Below are 17,284 nucleotides of genomic sequence, written 5' to 3'. Positions count from 1 at the left end.
ATGAGGGAAGGGGGGTTGACATTTTAGACCGCTGTCTGAGAGCTGGGAATTGTATTTGGCAACCCTGCCAGGGGTCAGGTAAGCCTGATGTGAATGTATAACTGATTGTCTCTCTCTCAAACACAGGGAGATACTTTCTTTGCAGCATATAAAGCATAATCCCAGCCCTCATCAGTAATTTCCACTACATTAATTCGCACTTAACTTGGGGGGTAAGTTAGAGTGCCCCATAGTCGAGCAAAGTTTTATAGAGCTCACCTACCATGTGTCTCATGTGTCTGATACGGCCCTCACGGGTCATTTCTATAACAGATGAGCTATATATAAACGTACTGGGGACTGAGGGAACTGCTTCCAGAAGGCATGAAGTACCTGTCAGTATCTGAATTCCTGGTTAGCGTTTATCAATAACAGATTTTCCAGTGAATGTCTCCAATACCATAGATTGGATATTCGTTTGTTGTTACTTTCTCTGATGCCACTGATATATTTTTGTATTGCTCTTATCATGAACATTGTTTTTGTCTGATATTTATTGTGTATGTAATGTGTACGTACATGTATTGATGGAGTGCCTAACATTTGATAATTTCTAGGCACATTAATCAGCCTGAGGAAGTGGACCAGTACTAGAGATGTTGTGAACGGTTCCTGAACCGTTCGCCGGCAAACATCTCTGTCTCTATGTGCCCTGTACTACTTCCGGGTCGCTATGACCCGGAGTAGTACGCCTGCGCTGGCCCGGCGGTGCGCGTCCTAGATCGCGCTCCTGTTGCCGGACACTTTTTGCACATGTGCGTGACGTCATGAGTGACGTCACGCTCATGCGCAGAGAGTGCCCGGCAACAGGAGCGCGATCTAGGATGCACACCGCCGGGCCAGCGCAGGTGTACTACTCCGGGTCATAGCGACCCGGAAGTAGTACAGGGCACATAGAGATTCGCCCGGCGAACGGTTCGGGCCATCTCTAGCCAGTACCCACAAAACGCATTGCCAGTACATATAATAAAATCAGTATTACTTGTTGTCATTGAGGTAAGCCACCTCGTTTTTTTCCCTTTTTGCTGTTTTTAGACCCCCCCACCACCGGGTTTCTAATTGGTTCTAATCAGCCTTTGGTGGTTCAACCATTATTAGACCTTTAGGTTATCCTTTACCAAGAGCACGACTGCATCCAGATGGGCTGGACACCCAAGTGGAGTTGGATTTGTGCATCTCCACCTACCTGGTGGTGCAGTAGTCATGCTAGATGCGGAGGTTTACAAAATGGAGGCTCTTAGACAAGTACACAATAAAAACACCTACTTTCCCTTACAGTACCCCTGAACTTAGAGGGGATTTAATGCATAACCTAAGGTCCCTGTTCTAGTCAGCCAAAATAATCTACTGGACTAGAACGACGAATCTGGACAGGGAAGGATATGGCAGTTATCCTCCCCGATCACGCTCATCCTCCCGGATCATAAAGACCTGTATTAAATAAAATAAAAAATAAAAATAAAAATAAAAAAGCACCTCCTCACAACTCACCTTCTCCTGGATTCGTTCGCTGTCAGCTCTCCCGTTCTGCCGACGTGTCCCCTATATCTGCAGGCATCTTCAATGCAATGACGCTGACCTGGTAGTACTTTCAGATTACTTCCGGGTCAGCGTGGTGAAGATGCCGGCAAATACAGGGGACACTGCAACAGAACAGAAGAGCTGTCAGGCCCGAAAGGCAGCGATTGGAGTAGAGTAGGCAGCGATTGGAGGAGTAGGTGAGTTGTACGGTGGTGCTTTTTTTTTTTTTTTTTTACAGGTATAACACTTAAAGTACAGGGGTACTTTAAGGAGTGATCCTACCGATTAATTCCAGCAGAAATTGTTTTCTCTTCTCTCCTTGGGTGAAACTATGGGTGTTCTTTCCCCTAGATTAACACAGTATTTGGCTTTTTCTTCCCCCCCACTGTGCCAGTGTTCCATTATCTGCCTAAAATACATAAACCAGGCTTTCCCCCAGAGGGCAGTCCTATTGTAGCAGGCATTGGGTCTCTGAAGGAACGCCTAGGTAACTGGGTGGACCAACATCTCCAGCCCTTAGACGCTTACCTGGCTGGATCACAAATTATGTTAAAGCATTGTATTCCTGCATTCCTCACTACCTAGCCCTTCAGGCTATTGATTACCATATATCTAGGTATTCGTCATTTTCCGCAGACCTGAGGACATTCGTCGTGCTTGCCGTTGGGTACCTGCTTACCCACAGCTATTTTCTTTTTTATTGTAGTTATTTTCTACAGCAGTGTGGGGCTTCCATGGGAGCCAAATTCTCGCCATCCCTTCCCAACCTATATATGGGCTGGTGGGAGGAGCTGCACCTTTTTGCTGAAAATATTTTTTCAAATTCTGTTGTGTGGTATAGCAGGTATATTGACGATCATCGTACAATCGTAACTCCCTAAATCTCTAGTTTACGTAGCAATGGGCACCCCAGGAAACCAGTTATTTGGATATTAACATCGTTGGTGATCCCTTGATTAGCACAGTGTCATCCTCCAAGTATTGGAGGTCTTGTAGTGGGAACTCTACACAGAGCGAATAGTTGTCATCCTCTCCATACAATTTGATCGGCTCCGGTTGGCAAATTCATTAGAGCACAACGCAATTGCTCCCTGGACGACGCCCTACATTTGTAGTTAGACATTGTGACTTCGAGATTCAATCTGTGCTTAGCCCTATTTAGCAAGCTGGTATATGCAGAGCTTCTCCATCCCTCCACACTTTGGACAATAGCTCACTACCTCTCTACTAATGCCAGCATCTGTTTCATGAGTGGTTGTATGAGTGTTGGTGCGTGGATGGATGGATGGGAGCGCTCCACAAGCAGGAATTTTATTTTAATTGGTTTTAGTTTGGGCAATTAGCTCTTGGTATTGATAAAATTGGTGCAATAAAGACTACTTTTGTAATTCTCCTATGCCATGAGTGATGGCATTATTTCTTTAAACTTTTCAATTTTTCCTTTTTTATGATTGTCACTCCCCCATGATTGTGGGTAACGGCAGGAGTTGAATTGTGCAGTTGAGTCAGGGTTTTCAATTATTTTTCTGCTAACATGGCATTTATTATGCCAAAGGAATGGTGCACTAAGTAGAATATAATGGATTTCCAATATTAACGCTTTTTAGCAATTCTATTCTAGTGGCCAAAAGTGTTTTGTTTTTGTTTAGCTTTGTAGAGGTCCCTACCAAGCATGTCTGTCTTTTTAGTACTCACTGACAAATGACAAAGGCAGGGTCTGCTTGAGACTGGTGAAAGGAGCTGGGGACCACACTGTGACTGATGACAGAGATTGAGTGAAGCAAACTGTTGTGACAGATTAGAAGCGGGAACCATGACTAACAACAGGCTGGGGGAGCAAGTTGCAACTGGTGACGGGACTTGGGGGAGAAAAGTGCCGGCTGCTTACCTGGTAGCAGTGTTCCGGCGAGTCCTCCAGGACGGCCCCTCCTGAGATTGTGTAAGTCCCCCCTCCCAAATCGGAAACACCTTAAGAGAATTAAAATAATTAATTGATGCAGTATAAATCCCACCTCCTCACAATCTCCCACAGTTTATGCAAAGAGAAGAATAACGAACCACACTCCCCTTATAAATAAAAGTTAAAAGTCAGGGTTGGGAACTAGGCGGCCGTCCTGGAGGACTCGCCGGAACACTGCTACCAGGTAAGCAGCCGGCACTTCCTCCCTTCGTCCTCCAGGACGGCCCCTCCTGAGATTTAGCGAGAAATTTACCCTAGGGTGGGATGACTGCTTGCAGAACTTTACGACCAAAAGATTGGTCTTGAATGGAGAGGAGTTTAACTCCGTAATGCTTAACGAATGTCGAATGCCTGGACCATGTCGCAGCCCGACAATCTGTTCCAAAGAGACTCCTGACCTTTCTGCCCTTGACGTCGATAAAGATCTGGTCGAGTGTGCTGTAATATGAGCAGGTGCTATTACCTGAGCTTCTGAGTAAGCAAGAGTAATAACCTCCTTAATCTATCTAGACACCGTAGCTCTAGAAACCTGAACTCCTGTTCTAGAACCTCCGAAAGCTATCAGAAGGTTAGCTGAATTTCTCCAGTCCTTGGTTCTTCCCAATGGGACATGAAGTCTAAGATGCAATATAAGTACCACCTCATTCTACCTATCCTGAGTGCATTGAATATTACCTTGAATCAGTAGGAGATTTAGCAATGGATTTAGGTGGGCATATCCATTTGTTGTGGAGGCTACGTGGAAAACTAATTACCGGTAACCATACTTTTTGGCTTCTGCTTGCCTCCACCATAGGTGACCAATGAGAGTTAGAATAGAACCTCTTCTCAGGATAGGACCACTCCAAGGATTGATTTCTTGGTAGATCCAAAACGATAGAGCTTTATGAATGTGACATAAGAGGCCCATGCGGTAGCTTCACCCTCATATCCCGTGAGCTTAATTTACCTCTTTTTTAATTGAGAAATTAGCACATAAGGAAAAGAAAGATTCTCTGATCCTTGTGGAAATCAGACCTAAGTTTCGTAGAAATAAGAGCGGTAACCTGAAATCAATTCTATTCTTCAGGACAGACATGGATGGTGGTTAAATGTATAGGGCCTGTATTTCTCCAATACACCTGGCCACCGCTGTCACCACCAACAAACATCTAAGGACTAAGTCTGTATAGTGATAGCCTTACTAATTCAGACGAATGGCAGCCTCACTTTAGGATGAGCAGACTGTTGGAATGAAAGTATACTTGAATTCTAGTCTCAGGTACTGAAGTCTAGAAAAGACTTGAGATACAGGGTCTCTTTAAGCAGAGTTTCTCAGAGAGAAATGATACAGTCATGTACCAGGAACATGTCCCTCTTGGAAGGCCACATAATGGGTTATCAGGTCTAACTGCCCCCGACAGTTAGACGGACACCATAAACAAAGCCGATATTTACAAAACATTGCATTCTTTGTAACTAGGTTATAAAGCAATGGCTTATTAATTAATGAGGTGGATCACATGCCCATGCCAACACAAGATGCTTAATAAAGCCCTTTGAAAGGTGAAGAAGGCTGTCTCCGCTCTATCCCCTGTATGCTGATGAGTTTCTGGTGCCGGAGCAAAAGGTGTGTGGTGCTGTTGCCAATGGCAACCAGCATATACATTCTTACACAGACCATGCCTTCAGATATCAAGAGGCCACTATAAAATGGCCTGACCCTGCTTCACAAAGATCATCCAAGATCTGCAAGAACAATGGCACCTTTACCAAAGGTAGGGCTACAGCAGATGCCAAACCTGTTTTGGTCAGTCTGACGCAAAAGAATACCTGTGGTCTGATCCTACATCCCTTTTCGAAGTACCCTTCAAGGGGGAAAAAACAAACGTATGCTCCCCCCTGTGCCGCAACAAAAGTGTTCACACTCTCTGGAGAAAAAACGAACAACATTGTTCCAAGCAGAAACCAGGTAGCTGCAAATTGTCAAACATATTTGTTCGGACACCAGTTCTGAGATGGTTGTTTGCAACTCAACCTACATGCTAGAATAATATCCCTTCCTTTGAGATAAACTGATCTCAAGGAAGCACCTTGTTCACTGCCCAGCAGAATGTCTGAGCATAGGAAGTTTAAGATTATGGGTGGACTATAAGTCCCACTTGTTAGTTTAAACTGAGTCACAAGTGTAATTCCCAGTGTGAAGATTCACGAATCTGTTTTCCAACCGATTCTCTCATCTCTGGAGAGTACTCCAGACTGCCAGTAGATTAAAGAGAATATTTTCTCCAGTGAAGCACACCTGTCATGCATTTAATTGAGATTCAGATGCCCTGTACAACTCCAGAGTCTTGCATCTGTCGTAATAACGAATGGATTTTATAATCCATTCGATTGCAGATTTGGTTGAGAAGTCCATTTTTAGGGAGAGTCACTGGATCTGACATCCAGATCGATTTCTCTATCCAACCACTGACATAGAATTGCTGTTTGACATATTGTGTAGACAGTTTGTGCATAAGCAACAACTGGAATACAGGCAAAATGAAAGACATAGCTTGTCTGTGACCACCTTTGCTCTGAAAAACTATCAAGAGTGTTTTTGATCCAATCCTTTCTGCAGATCCATCCTAAATACTCTACAGTTGTAAAACAACCTGCATATTATCTTAGGTCTTCCTTCATTTTCACAGCTAGGTAAAGCTAGAAAATATCTTCTGTATACTCAGATTGCTGCTATTAAAATCATGTTCTTTCATAAAGATCCTGGGAACACTTGTAACCCATCAAGGAAGTACTCAGGACTGCAAATGAAAAAGACTTGGGATTGAATCCTGAATTGCTGTCTCAGCATTTATGTTGCGCTTCTGTCCCGACGGACGGAAGGCGTCTGAGCTGCAGCCATTAAGGTACGCTCAGTAGGCAGTAGCAGTTCCAAAGAGCCTCGCCCAAGGACTCCTTACCAAACAGGTGTAGGCTTTCTGAACAGGGAGAGCTAAGGTACTAATCCCAGTCCCCAGTGTCAGAGGTAGAGCCCTTAACCACCACACTAGCCACTGTCCCTTTAAAAAATTTTTTTTTTTTTTTTTTTTTTTTTTTTAAACTTGCCATCAGAATAACTTATGCATCAACCTTGCATCTATTTATATGCAAAAAAAAAAAAACAGTGTTGCAATTCAAATGTCTATGTGCAGAATCCCTGCACATAAGTAAAAACACATCTGCTAATAGCTTGACTCCTGTGCATATTCCCTGCACAAAATGATCTTCTGAAAGCACACCTGCTACCAGCATCATTATCTGAAAAGAGCACTTGCTATTGCAAACAGAATGTCTGTGTATAATTATTACACACCATTGTTATCTGAAAATTAGCTTTGCAAACTGAAGGTTTCTGTGCATATTTTTTGCATGTAATTCTGCATTGCATTCAGAACATATGCCAATCCCTGAACATAACTCCTATCTGAAATGCACCATTGCATTCAGAATATCCATGTGCTAAGCCCTGCACATAATTATCTGATAAGTAGCATTGCATTCAGGATCTGTAAAGCACACCTGCTGGCAGATAAACTAAGCATGCATATAATTGTCTGAAAATGTATGCACACAAATCATTAACAGAAAACCCAAACTTGTTATAACATTTGTGCACAAATCATTACATGAAAGTATAACTGCTTTCAGAATATTATGGCCAACCAAAATATGTATGCATGTATTTGCATAATCCGCACCACAGCCATTCATTGTAATCAGCCATGCTTCAATCAAAATGCACAATCCCTGATTGTGGAAAAATCTACTTTGAGACCCAGATTTAAATGATTCCAACAATCAAGCAATTGATTATGTATATGGCTGCTCCCCTGTGGTATGAACGCTTGAATTCAAGGGAATTGCCAGAACAAAAATGTGTAGCCTGCATAGGGCAAGAGGGTAAAGCTGCCCTGAAAGCTGAGAAAGTTGTAGCCATTTCCTGTTTCATGGGTTTCATCAGGTCAAATAAAGCTACTGTGGTACTTTCAGGTCCAGGAGCATAAGACTTAGACTTGATATAACTGACCAAACAAAGTCTTAGAGGTTCCTTCAGGCAACTTGCAACCACATTCAGTACATCAGCTAGACTTTGAAGTGCTTTTGAGTTTCTGTAGTACAAAACAACTCAAACACCAAGAGTCTTACTAACATGTACCCATTAACAATATGACAGGAGTCTGCAATAAACACTGCAATGTGTTTGCTTACCGGTGGATGTGACCTGACTGCTCAGTCTCACCAGTTGCAGCACTCTCCTGAGCTTCTGTGGTGGGCCCACTTGACTGCACCATGACCCCCTCAGAGCTGTAGCGTCTGCGTGTATAGCGTGGCCATGGCGGTTTACAAAACTCGCACTTTCAGCCGTCTAACACGATCAGTACGCATGACGTTTTATGCATGACGCAGTACGCACCACGCGCTCACGCGTATCCAATGATGCATACATGCGACCTATCATGCAAACTTGCGTCATATTCGGGCATGCGGAAAATCCGGCATCTCTGCTTACCGCCGCCATGCCCGCAGAAAGTATAATGAAGAGAGGGAACCTCTCCAGTCCCCTTCATTCAAAATAGGAAAAAACAGGTAACCTCCTGCTTAGCTTCCTATTCTAGGCCGCACACCAGTAACAAGCCTAAATTATACTTTACAAAAAAATAAAAAAACAAAGAAAAAAACAATAAAAATGGTGCAGCAGGTGCCAACAGGCTTCCCCTACTGAAAGGAACAACCTTCCCTGGTGCTTCCGTGGTGAGGTCTGGGAAACAAACAAAAAACTGTGGGAGATTGTGAGGAGGTGGGATTTATACTGCATCAATTAATTATTTTAATTCTCTTAAGGTGTTTCCGATTTGGGAGGGGGGACTTACACAATCTCAGGAGGGGCCGTCCTGGAGGACGAAGGGAGGAACTGTGAATGGTGACAGGATATGGATGGGGGATGGATGGGACTGTGACTGGCAATGAAAAATGGGCAAGGGTCAAAATGAGACTGTGACAGATTATGAAGCCAAACTGTGACTGATGACACATTGAGTGACCAAACTGTAACTGGTGGCAGATTCCAATGACTTCTTCATTAATTCTATCACTTGTTACGTGGATTTCTTCTCTTGAAAAAGTATATTCTCTCAAAACCGAGTAAACATTTTTTTATCTCAATAGTGGTCCACACTTTGAAGGCAAAATGGCTTTGTTACTCTTGAATGTTTGTGTGCACATTTTTTGTTTTGGATTAATCCAGTAGAAATAGTCAGATCAGTTGCTTTGCAAGTGCAAACAGCTTTAAACACACACGGACAGCCACAAATAAGATACTCACCTGGAAAGGCAGGTCAATAGAACTGCTCCCAATTTGATTGACGTTTGGCAGAGACCCTCCATAGTACTGCCCACGGCTTTGTCCCAACTGCAAATATTGGGTCTTCTGTAGCTGTAACTAAAAGTGACATTCATCACTCACAATGCATTGAGCATTCAAAACAAATGCTATATTTTACTGACCCGAAATACATTTATGACAGTACTTCAAATGTTTTTCATAATTCATGTAAAAGTAAATTTATTTAAGAATTTGTAGCATTGTTCTGCCATGTCTTTAAAAAAATCCTATTTAGTTACAGGGGCAAACAGAAAAAAAAATGGATCTGTGACTTTTCACAGCCATTGCAACCGACAAATGCAAAAGAGACGTAAGAAACTAGGACCAGATTCTGTGCAGCCTCAAATAGTCAATAGTAAAAAGCACACTTTGACTGTTACATTTTACTGTGTCCAGCGATCCATACACAGGCATGTATATGCAGTACTCCAAGTGCGTAGGAGTAGTAGGCATTTGCCTGCCATTAAGGAATACAATAATGAGCAGTACATCCAACATCCAATGCATTTGATTTCTGTACACAGAGACTGTCACTGGAACCACCATTATTATTACTACATATTTATACAGATCTGACATTTTCCCCAGTGCTTTACAAAATACACTGAAAAAATTCTGGTTATTGCCCATGCATTACACTCTCCCAACAAATAAAATACCACATCACTCATGCACCAAAAAATACAATTAGACAGGTTTCCCCACAAAATAGACATAATTAAGTAGTGCCCCCCCCCCCCCCCCCCCCCCCCAAAAAAAAAAGCCAACCCTTGCAACAACCACACCAAAACAACAACAAAAATTGCTCTTTGATTTCAAAAGGAAAGTACAAAGATTTGTGGAGGCTTCTCCATAAAAAGAAGCGAATAGAATAAAAAATAGAAAGCATAACAGAAAATAAAAAGTTGGCTGTTCCCCTGTTCTTACTCACCCAAATCTATGATGTAGCATAACAATGTTTTGGAACCCAAGTTGACTCAAGGAGCTTTAAAGAGACTCTGTAACAATTTTTTCAGCCTTAGTTCTTCTATCCTATGAGTTCCTATGCCTGTTCTAATGTGCTGGGGCTTACTGCAGTCTTTCCTAACTGCACTGTCTCTGTAATAAATCAATGTATCTTTCCTCTGTCCTGTTTGTCCGGCTAAAGCTTGATTGTGTGGAATGTGCAGGGCTGCTTGTGATTGGTAGAAGCGATACACACCCTCTGCAGGCCCCCTGCATACTATGAATGACTCACACACTATGCTTAGCTGAGCCTATTAGAAGCTGGTTAGTTTGTTTGTAAACATTGCCTAAAACTGTTAATTACAAGCCAGGATTGCAGCAGAGAGTGGCAGAAACAGCACAGAGGGGCACAGGAGAAAATAAGGAATAGAATGGTATGCTTTTTAGTGTAAGAATATTAGAGTACAGATTCTCTTTAAGAGCAGCCATTCTCTTAGCCATTCCGTGAGACTCTTTCAGGAGTTCCACTGAATTTTTGCCAATTCTGGCAAACTTCTTTCCCATTCTCATGGCAATTCTGTATCTCACTGAGACCAATGATTGCAGGGGCAATAGCTGCACTTTGGAGGTGAAAAGGGGGGCTGATATGCTGCATGGGAGCCATTGTTGCATTTCGTAGGGGATGGATTACTACATTTCATATAGGGGTAATTGTTGCACTTTATATGTGAGGCAATGGCTGCACTGTGGGGTAATTGTTGACTTTCATATACGGAATGATTGTTGCACTATGGGGCAATTATTGCATTTTTTACGTGAGTCAATTGCTGCACTGTGGGGCAATTGTCATTCTTATGTTGTGTCATTCTTCTGTGGTGTGCTTATGTGGCATGACTGCTGCACACCATAGATGGAGTCATTGTTGCATTTCATATGTGAGGTGACATTTCTAACGTCTGGTAGCAATTGCTACATATGTAATATAACAATGGTAGTATTGTTAACTGGGAGATGTTTACTAGTAGGTAGAAGGCAAAACTCATAAAAAAGTGGCACAATTTTATACAGGGGTTCCCTGAGTTCTAAAAAATATTGTTGGGGTTCCTCAAATCTAAAAGGGTTGAGAAATACTGCCTTAGGGCATACCTGAACTGACATGCGACATGATCAGATAAACAGTGGACAATATTGTATTCACCCTACTTAGAACCTGCCTATGTATCCACTTTTATTTTTTATTATTCTGCATTCAAGAGCTAAGAAATCAAAGGAATCTGTATTAAAAAAAAACAAAACAGTTGAGTTGAACACTCAGAGGAATACAGAGGACACTACCAGGAGAGAAAAACACATTTCCCATTTATTGATCTAAGCCCCCACGTGAATGACCGCCGCTATCAATGAGATGGCGCCGTCAATCACAAGAACCTGTACTTACACGTCCACACATTACTTCCTGTTTAAGAAAGTAATACTAGTAATAAATAAAATTATATGTACAAATTTCTTTTTCATTAACAGACATTTTACATTTAAGATTAACCCCTTACCTCCCACATTCCCCAATAGTTACCACCAAACAAAATTTTGTAAAAAAAAAAAAAAAAAAATACAATAAAAAAAAAATACATTAACAGTTACCGTAGGTACTGAACTTTTTTTTAATATGCATGTCCAGAGGGTATATTACTGTTACTTTTTAAATTAAGAGCTTGTAATTAGTGATGGACACAAAACTGAAAACTGCTCCTTTATTTCTAAATAAAATATTGTCACCATACATTGTACACATTGTACCAGTAATATAATTTAAACGTTGCAATAACCGGGACAAATGGGCAAATAAAATGTGTTGCTTTTACCCACAGTAGAACGTTTTATTTTAAAACTATAATTGGCCGAAAACTGGGAAAATCTAATTTTTCAATTTTTTCCTTATTATTCCAATTATCGGTAAAATACATTCTTAGCATAATGTGCAAAACTGATACTTACACATTCACACATTACCTCCGCTTTGCATAGTAATACTACGTATACAGAAATTATGCACGAGGACATCTTGTGGCCAAATAGTAAAATTACGTCTACACCCTTTTTTTTTAAATTAAATTACATCTTTTAACATTTAAGATTAACCCCTTACCTCCCACACTCCCCAATAGTTACCCCCAAAAAATTTGGGTGAAAATTAATATATACACATGTATATATATATATATATATATATATATATATATATATATATATATATATATATATATATATATATATATATATATATATACACACACACACACACACACACACATAAATAAATAGTTACCTTAGGGATGAAACTTTTTTTTAATAAGTATGTCAAGAGGGTATATTACTGTTACTTTAAAAATTATGGGCTTGTAATTAAATGTAAAAATAAAGTAAACACTGCGCTTGTCAAATGGAAAAGATTAATAACTTTAATAAGGTTGTAAGGCAAACAACCTATAATTAATATATTTAATATAACAAAGGGAGCAATCTCCCTGTATGAATTAAAACATAATGATTAAAACAATTAAAATGTTAACTTCCCGAGATAATGATGGCGTCTTTAATCCTTGATGAATTTATTGCACATTAGGATTCCATTCCTCATCCATGACACTATGATAAACTGACTTCAGTGTCTGAGATGCTGCTGTGATATAAAAGAATGTCACTGAAATAAGAAAGACTGAGTGAGCATTGCACCAATATCAAAAAGGGTAATAAAAAGCACCCTCTGTCGGCCCATTACAAGATGGAACATGGATGTTCATTTAAAGGATCTAAATATTGTGTGATTAAACAAGTAATTAGATCATGGAGAGGTGGAGACTATTTAATAGAAATGTCAAGACGAGAAACAATGTGGATATTTAACCTCAATACTTTAATTCCGCATGGATTGAATAAAGATTTTGATCTATACGCATTTGAATAAGAACTATTAGCATAACCACACGCCTCAAAAAGCCGGCCTCCTATTCCCCCAGTAGCCAAGCTTTGAGAAAGGGAGGCGTTCCTCCCGAAACGTCTGCAGAGGCTACAGTCGTGACGTCACGCAATACGGGGGAAGGAGGCATGCTGGAGTTCCGTGTTTGGGATCACTGCTAACAAAGGACGGAAGCCCGACCAGTTCAGGGTCGTAACCACTAACGCCTTCCTGACTCCCCGGGAGCCGGGCAATCTTGCCCGACACTGCACATCACCAGGCAGTAGTCTAGTCTCCCTCATTCTGCCGCCCGCCGAGATTGAGCGGCTCCCTTGAAGATCCACCTGCTAAAGGTGGCCATACACTGGTCGATTTACCATCAGATTCGACCAACAGATAGATCCCTCTCTGATCGAATCTGATCAGAGAGGGATCGTATGGCCACCTTACTGCAAACAGATTGTGAATTGATTTCAGCCTGATACCGATCACAATCTGTGGAGCTGCCCTTGCCCCCCCCCCCCCCCGCATACATTACCTGTTCCGGCCGGCGCGAGTCCCCGGGTCCCAGCTGTCTTCTCCGCTCCGGGCACCAGACCGTTCCTGCAGCTACTGAACTTCCTGTCCAGGGGAAGTTTAAACAGTAGAGGGCGCTCTACTGTTTAAACTTCCTGCCGGGAGAGGAAGTTCAGTAGCTGCAGGAACGGTCCGGAACCCAGAGCGGAAAGAAGAAAGCGAGGACCAGGGGACTCGCGCCGGCCGGAACAGGTAATGTATACCCGCTGTATTGCGTTGGGCATTCGAACGCCGCTATCGACGCACTCCCGACCCGCCGGCGATCGAGAGAAATCTTCCGCACGCACGGACGGATCGACGGAAATCGATTGTTCTGTCAGCGGTGTGCGCAGCAATTTCATATATCGGCGGGAAAATCGTTAGGTGTATGGGCCCCTTTAGAGATTGAAGACTAGAGTGTGAGATTACCTCATCACCTCACAGATGATTATTTAGCCGGATGATATAGATATCTACAGTGACATTCTTTTATATCACAGCAGCCTCTCAGACACGGAAGTCAGTTTATTATAGTGTCATGGATGAGGAATGGAATCCTAATGTGCAATAAATTCATCAAGGATTAAAGACGCCATTACCCCCGTTATATCGGGAAGTTACCATTTTAATTGTTTTAATCATTATATGTTTTAATTCATACAGGGAGATTGTTCCCCTTGTTATATTAATTATATTAATTATAGGTTGTTTGCCTTACAACCTTATTAAAGTTATTAATCTTTTCCATTTTGACAAGCGCACTCTGTTTATTTTTGCATCGTACAATAAGGAAGTGGGACCCCTTCACAGTCTTTGCTGCTGTCTAATTGGGCGCAACACTTCACTTTGAATTTTAATTAAATGTACCTTTATTTCCGAATAAAATATTGGCGCCATACATTGTACTAGGGAAATGTAAATGTTGCAATTACTGGGACAAATTGGCAAATAAAATATGTGGGTTTTAATTACATAGCATGTATTATTTTAAAAGTATAATGGCTGAAAACTGAGAAATAATTATTATTTTTTCCCCATTTTTTCTTTCTTCTTTTTCCTGTTTAAACACATTTAGAAGTCTATTTTTTCCTCTACAGGACTGTCCGATATGAGCAAGGAGAGTTATTACAAAATTAAGACCCACCTGAGAGCTGAGGTGGTATGTTTCTGATGTGCATGGAGAGTGCAGCAGTAAAATTGAAATAGTATTGTAAACATTTAGAATAAAGTAATTCTTAGCAAAAAGTACCCCCCAAAGAAAGCCTAATTGGTGGTGAAAAAACAAGATATAGTTTGTTTCATTGTACTAAGTATCGTATTTTTCAGACTATAAGACGCACTTTTTCTCCTCCAGAAGTTGGGGGAAAAAGTCAGTGCGTCTTATAGTCCAAAGTTGTCCCCCACAAATATATATTGTAGCCGCAGATCACAGCCGCTGCTGCCCTGTATGTTTTAACTCTGCTCTGTGTGTTAACGGGAGCCCGATGGTCTTGAGGGCGGGACCAGAGCTCCTTCATTGGGCCAATCACCGCCCTTATTCAGTAGCAGTGACCTATCAGATGTCAGTGATCTGATACGTCACTGCTACTGAGCCAGTGCAGTGATTGGCCCCACTGGAGGAGCAGTCTTCCTGCCCTCTCTCCATTAAAAAAAAAAAAAAAAAAAAAACATTGCTAACAAGGGAAGAAAGTATACTAGTGAGGATTTAAGATGTTTACATTTGCCAGATGGTTCTCTGCTGAGGCGGTTTCAGGTTGCCTCTATTGAGAATGTAGGGTGTGTATGGGAGCCCTCAACTCCCTGACTGGTCTGCGAAGGGATCTGGACTGTAGTATCATCTTGTTTGAGCACAGGTCAAGGCCACTGTTCTCCCTCTTTACCCCTTCCACTTGTGCTGGTCTGTCATGTGCCATGTGTTGTTCCTCCACCCCTATCCAGTAGGTATGAGGGTCCTGAACCGTCACCCAAATGATCTAGTCCAGATTTTCACTTATATGGGGCTTCCCTGCAGCCTCCCTGTCCGCGCCATCTCTGTATGATCCTCCGGTACCCCGTTGCGGCTCACTTTCAGTATGGCAAGTTGATGGCCACTGCGCCTGCCTGGCCATGCACATTCTCATTCCCCTCACCAAGAGCGTCCTAGGCAGGCGCAGTACAAGGTTTCCTCATACTGCACCAGTAGGGGCTGCGCAGTCGCAGTCACAATTGTCTTCAAAGATGGAGAAACTGAAAGTGAGCCGCGGAGAGGAGACTGGAGAATCGTTCAGAGAGGGCGCGGGACAGGGAGGCTGCAGGGGGCTGGCAGAAGACCCAGGCAGTGAAAATCTTTTAAAACAGTTCCGCTTTAACTCCTGAATTAGTTAACTGCGTCTCAATGTAACCCGACATTTGTCAGTTGTGTTTGCATTCTTCCCTACTTCCCATAATGTGTCAATTTTCATTCACTTCCTATTTATTGTGAGGCATTCTTAGGGGTCTCTATCATCCGGAGCTGTAGAGTTGAAGTCTAAGTCAGTGGTTTTAGAAACTGAAGAGTCTGAAGAGTTGAAATCGGATGTTTGTACCGACTGCACAGCCCTGGTATCATTCACATCTCACCACCCACTCCCAATTTTACATTATATATTTGTACTATTTTTTTTCACTCTCGGTATGCACACTTTGTGGTGCCTTTTCTGTTTTTGGTCTATTCTTTGTCAATTGCCCTACCCCCACTTGCCCAATCCTTCACCTCCCTCATATGCCCATCAGTTCACTTCAACCCCACATTTTCACTTTTTTGTTGTATTAACCTACCTTTGTTTTCATCTTTCTCCTAACACTGGCTACCTTACATTTTGTTTTCCATGCTGCAGATTTGTATCTGTGGTTTCAAACCTCTTCTCTTTCACAGACACCATAGTTTTTTGTTTTTTTTATAGATGTGTAATTATTTATGTATATATATATGTGTGTTCTGTTTTTTACTACTTTTGATGCCACTTGATGTCTACGCTAGGTTTATAATTCTACTGTTTCTATTTTTTCTTTTACAGTGCATTTATATGAATTTTAATACAATATAATTACAGTTAATTCTTCTTGTCCACCATTACTGAGCCTCTGGTGAAGCGGCCTTGAGCCGAGAAACGCACGTCAGGCAATTACTATTGTTCTGTTGCAGCCATGAAATATGTGTAATTAGTTGATCTGACATGTATTATCTGCATCCCAGTTCTTGTGATAAAGAACAAAATGTTTAGAGGTTTATACTTTGATGTTTCTTTACTGTCTCCCATGAACCAAATTGCTGCTTTTATACTTGTTCACGTATTGTATTCTGTTCATTTATAATTTATTGTTAATATATATGTTACATCTAGATCACAAAGTTAGCCACTTCGGGATCTGGCCAGCCAATACCTAAAAAGTGCAAGGACTATTAAGGCCAATTTCACTGCAGCTTGTGTTATGGCAGCAAATACCGGTGACACAGGCTGCAATAAAAGGCCACAAAGATAACACGCACAAGCCAAAGAGGGAGGGAGCACAGAATAGGCCAGATTTTTGGGTTCTGGTTGTGATATATATATATATATACCTAATGTGAAGCCAAAAAGCTTACAAAACAATGCAACACACACACATTATGGAAAAGTTAACATTTTGTTCAAGTTTTTAATACATCAGTGTGATAAAATGTTTACTTACATCAACACAAGTTCAAATCCAAGAATATCATCCACACATTGCAGAGATTAACTTTGTGCAAAGCAGGAACATGGGGAACTATTAGAGTAATGGATAGTAATGACTAAATTTTGAAGCGTTGCCACAGAAAAGCTTTTAATGTTGTCTGGGAGAAAACCTTATACCAATCATTAACGTTCTACTGAAAAGACTCATAAAAATGAAGTCCTTTTTT

The 17,284-nt window shown here is 41.5% G+C and overlaps 1 protein-coding gene across 8 annotated transcripts in view; it reads right to left on the bottom strand.

Annotated features, from left to right (window-relative positions):
• The window catches only part of CRTC1 (CREB regulated transcription coactivator 1), a 363,687-nt gene that overhangs the window by 232,960 nt on the left and 113,443 nt on the right, over positions 1–17,284 (bottom strand). For 7 of the 8 annotated variants that reach the window (XR_011020507.1, XR_011020508.1, XR_011020509.1 and 4 more), the window contains exon 2: positions 8,865–8,981. The exons of the other annotated variant lie outside the window; for it this stretch is intronic. Coding sequence is in view for 3 of the 7 variants with exons in the window: in XM_068233924.1 (XP_068090025.1) it covers positions 8,865–8,981 (117 nt within the window). In the remaining 4 variants the exon portion in view is untranslated. The remainder of the gene's footprint in view (positions 1–8,864; positions 8,982–17,284) is intronic. 8 annotated transcript variants of the gene reach the window in all.

The sequence above is a fragment of the Hyperolius riggenbachi genome, chromosome 1, assembly GCF_040937935.1.
Source record: "Hyperolius riggenbachi isolate aHypRig1 chromosome 1, aHypRig1.pri, whole genome shotgun sequence".
Lineage (NCBI taxonomy): Eukaryota > Metazoa > Chordata > Amphibia > Anura > Hyperoliidae > Hyperolius > Hyperolius riggenbachi.
The sequence above is the reverse complement of the archived record's forward strand: the minus strand, read 5'-3'. Positions and strand labels throughout refer to the sequence as shown.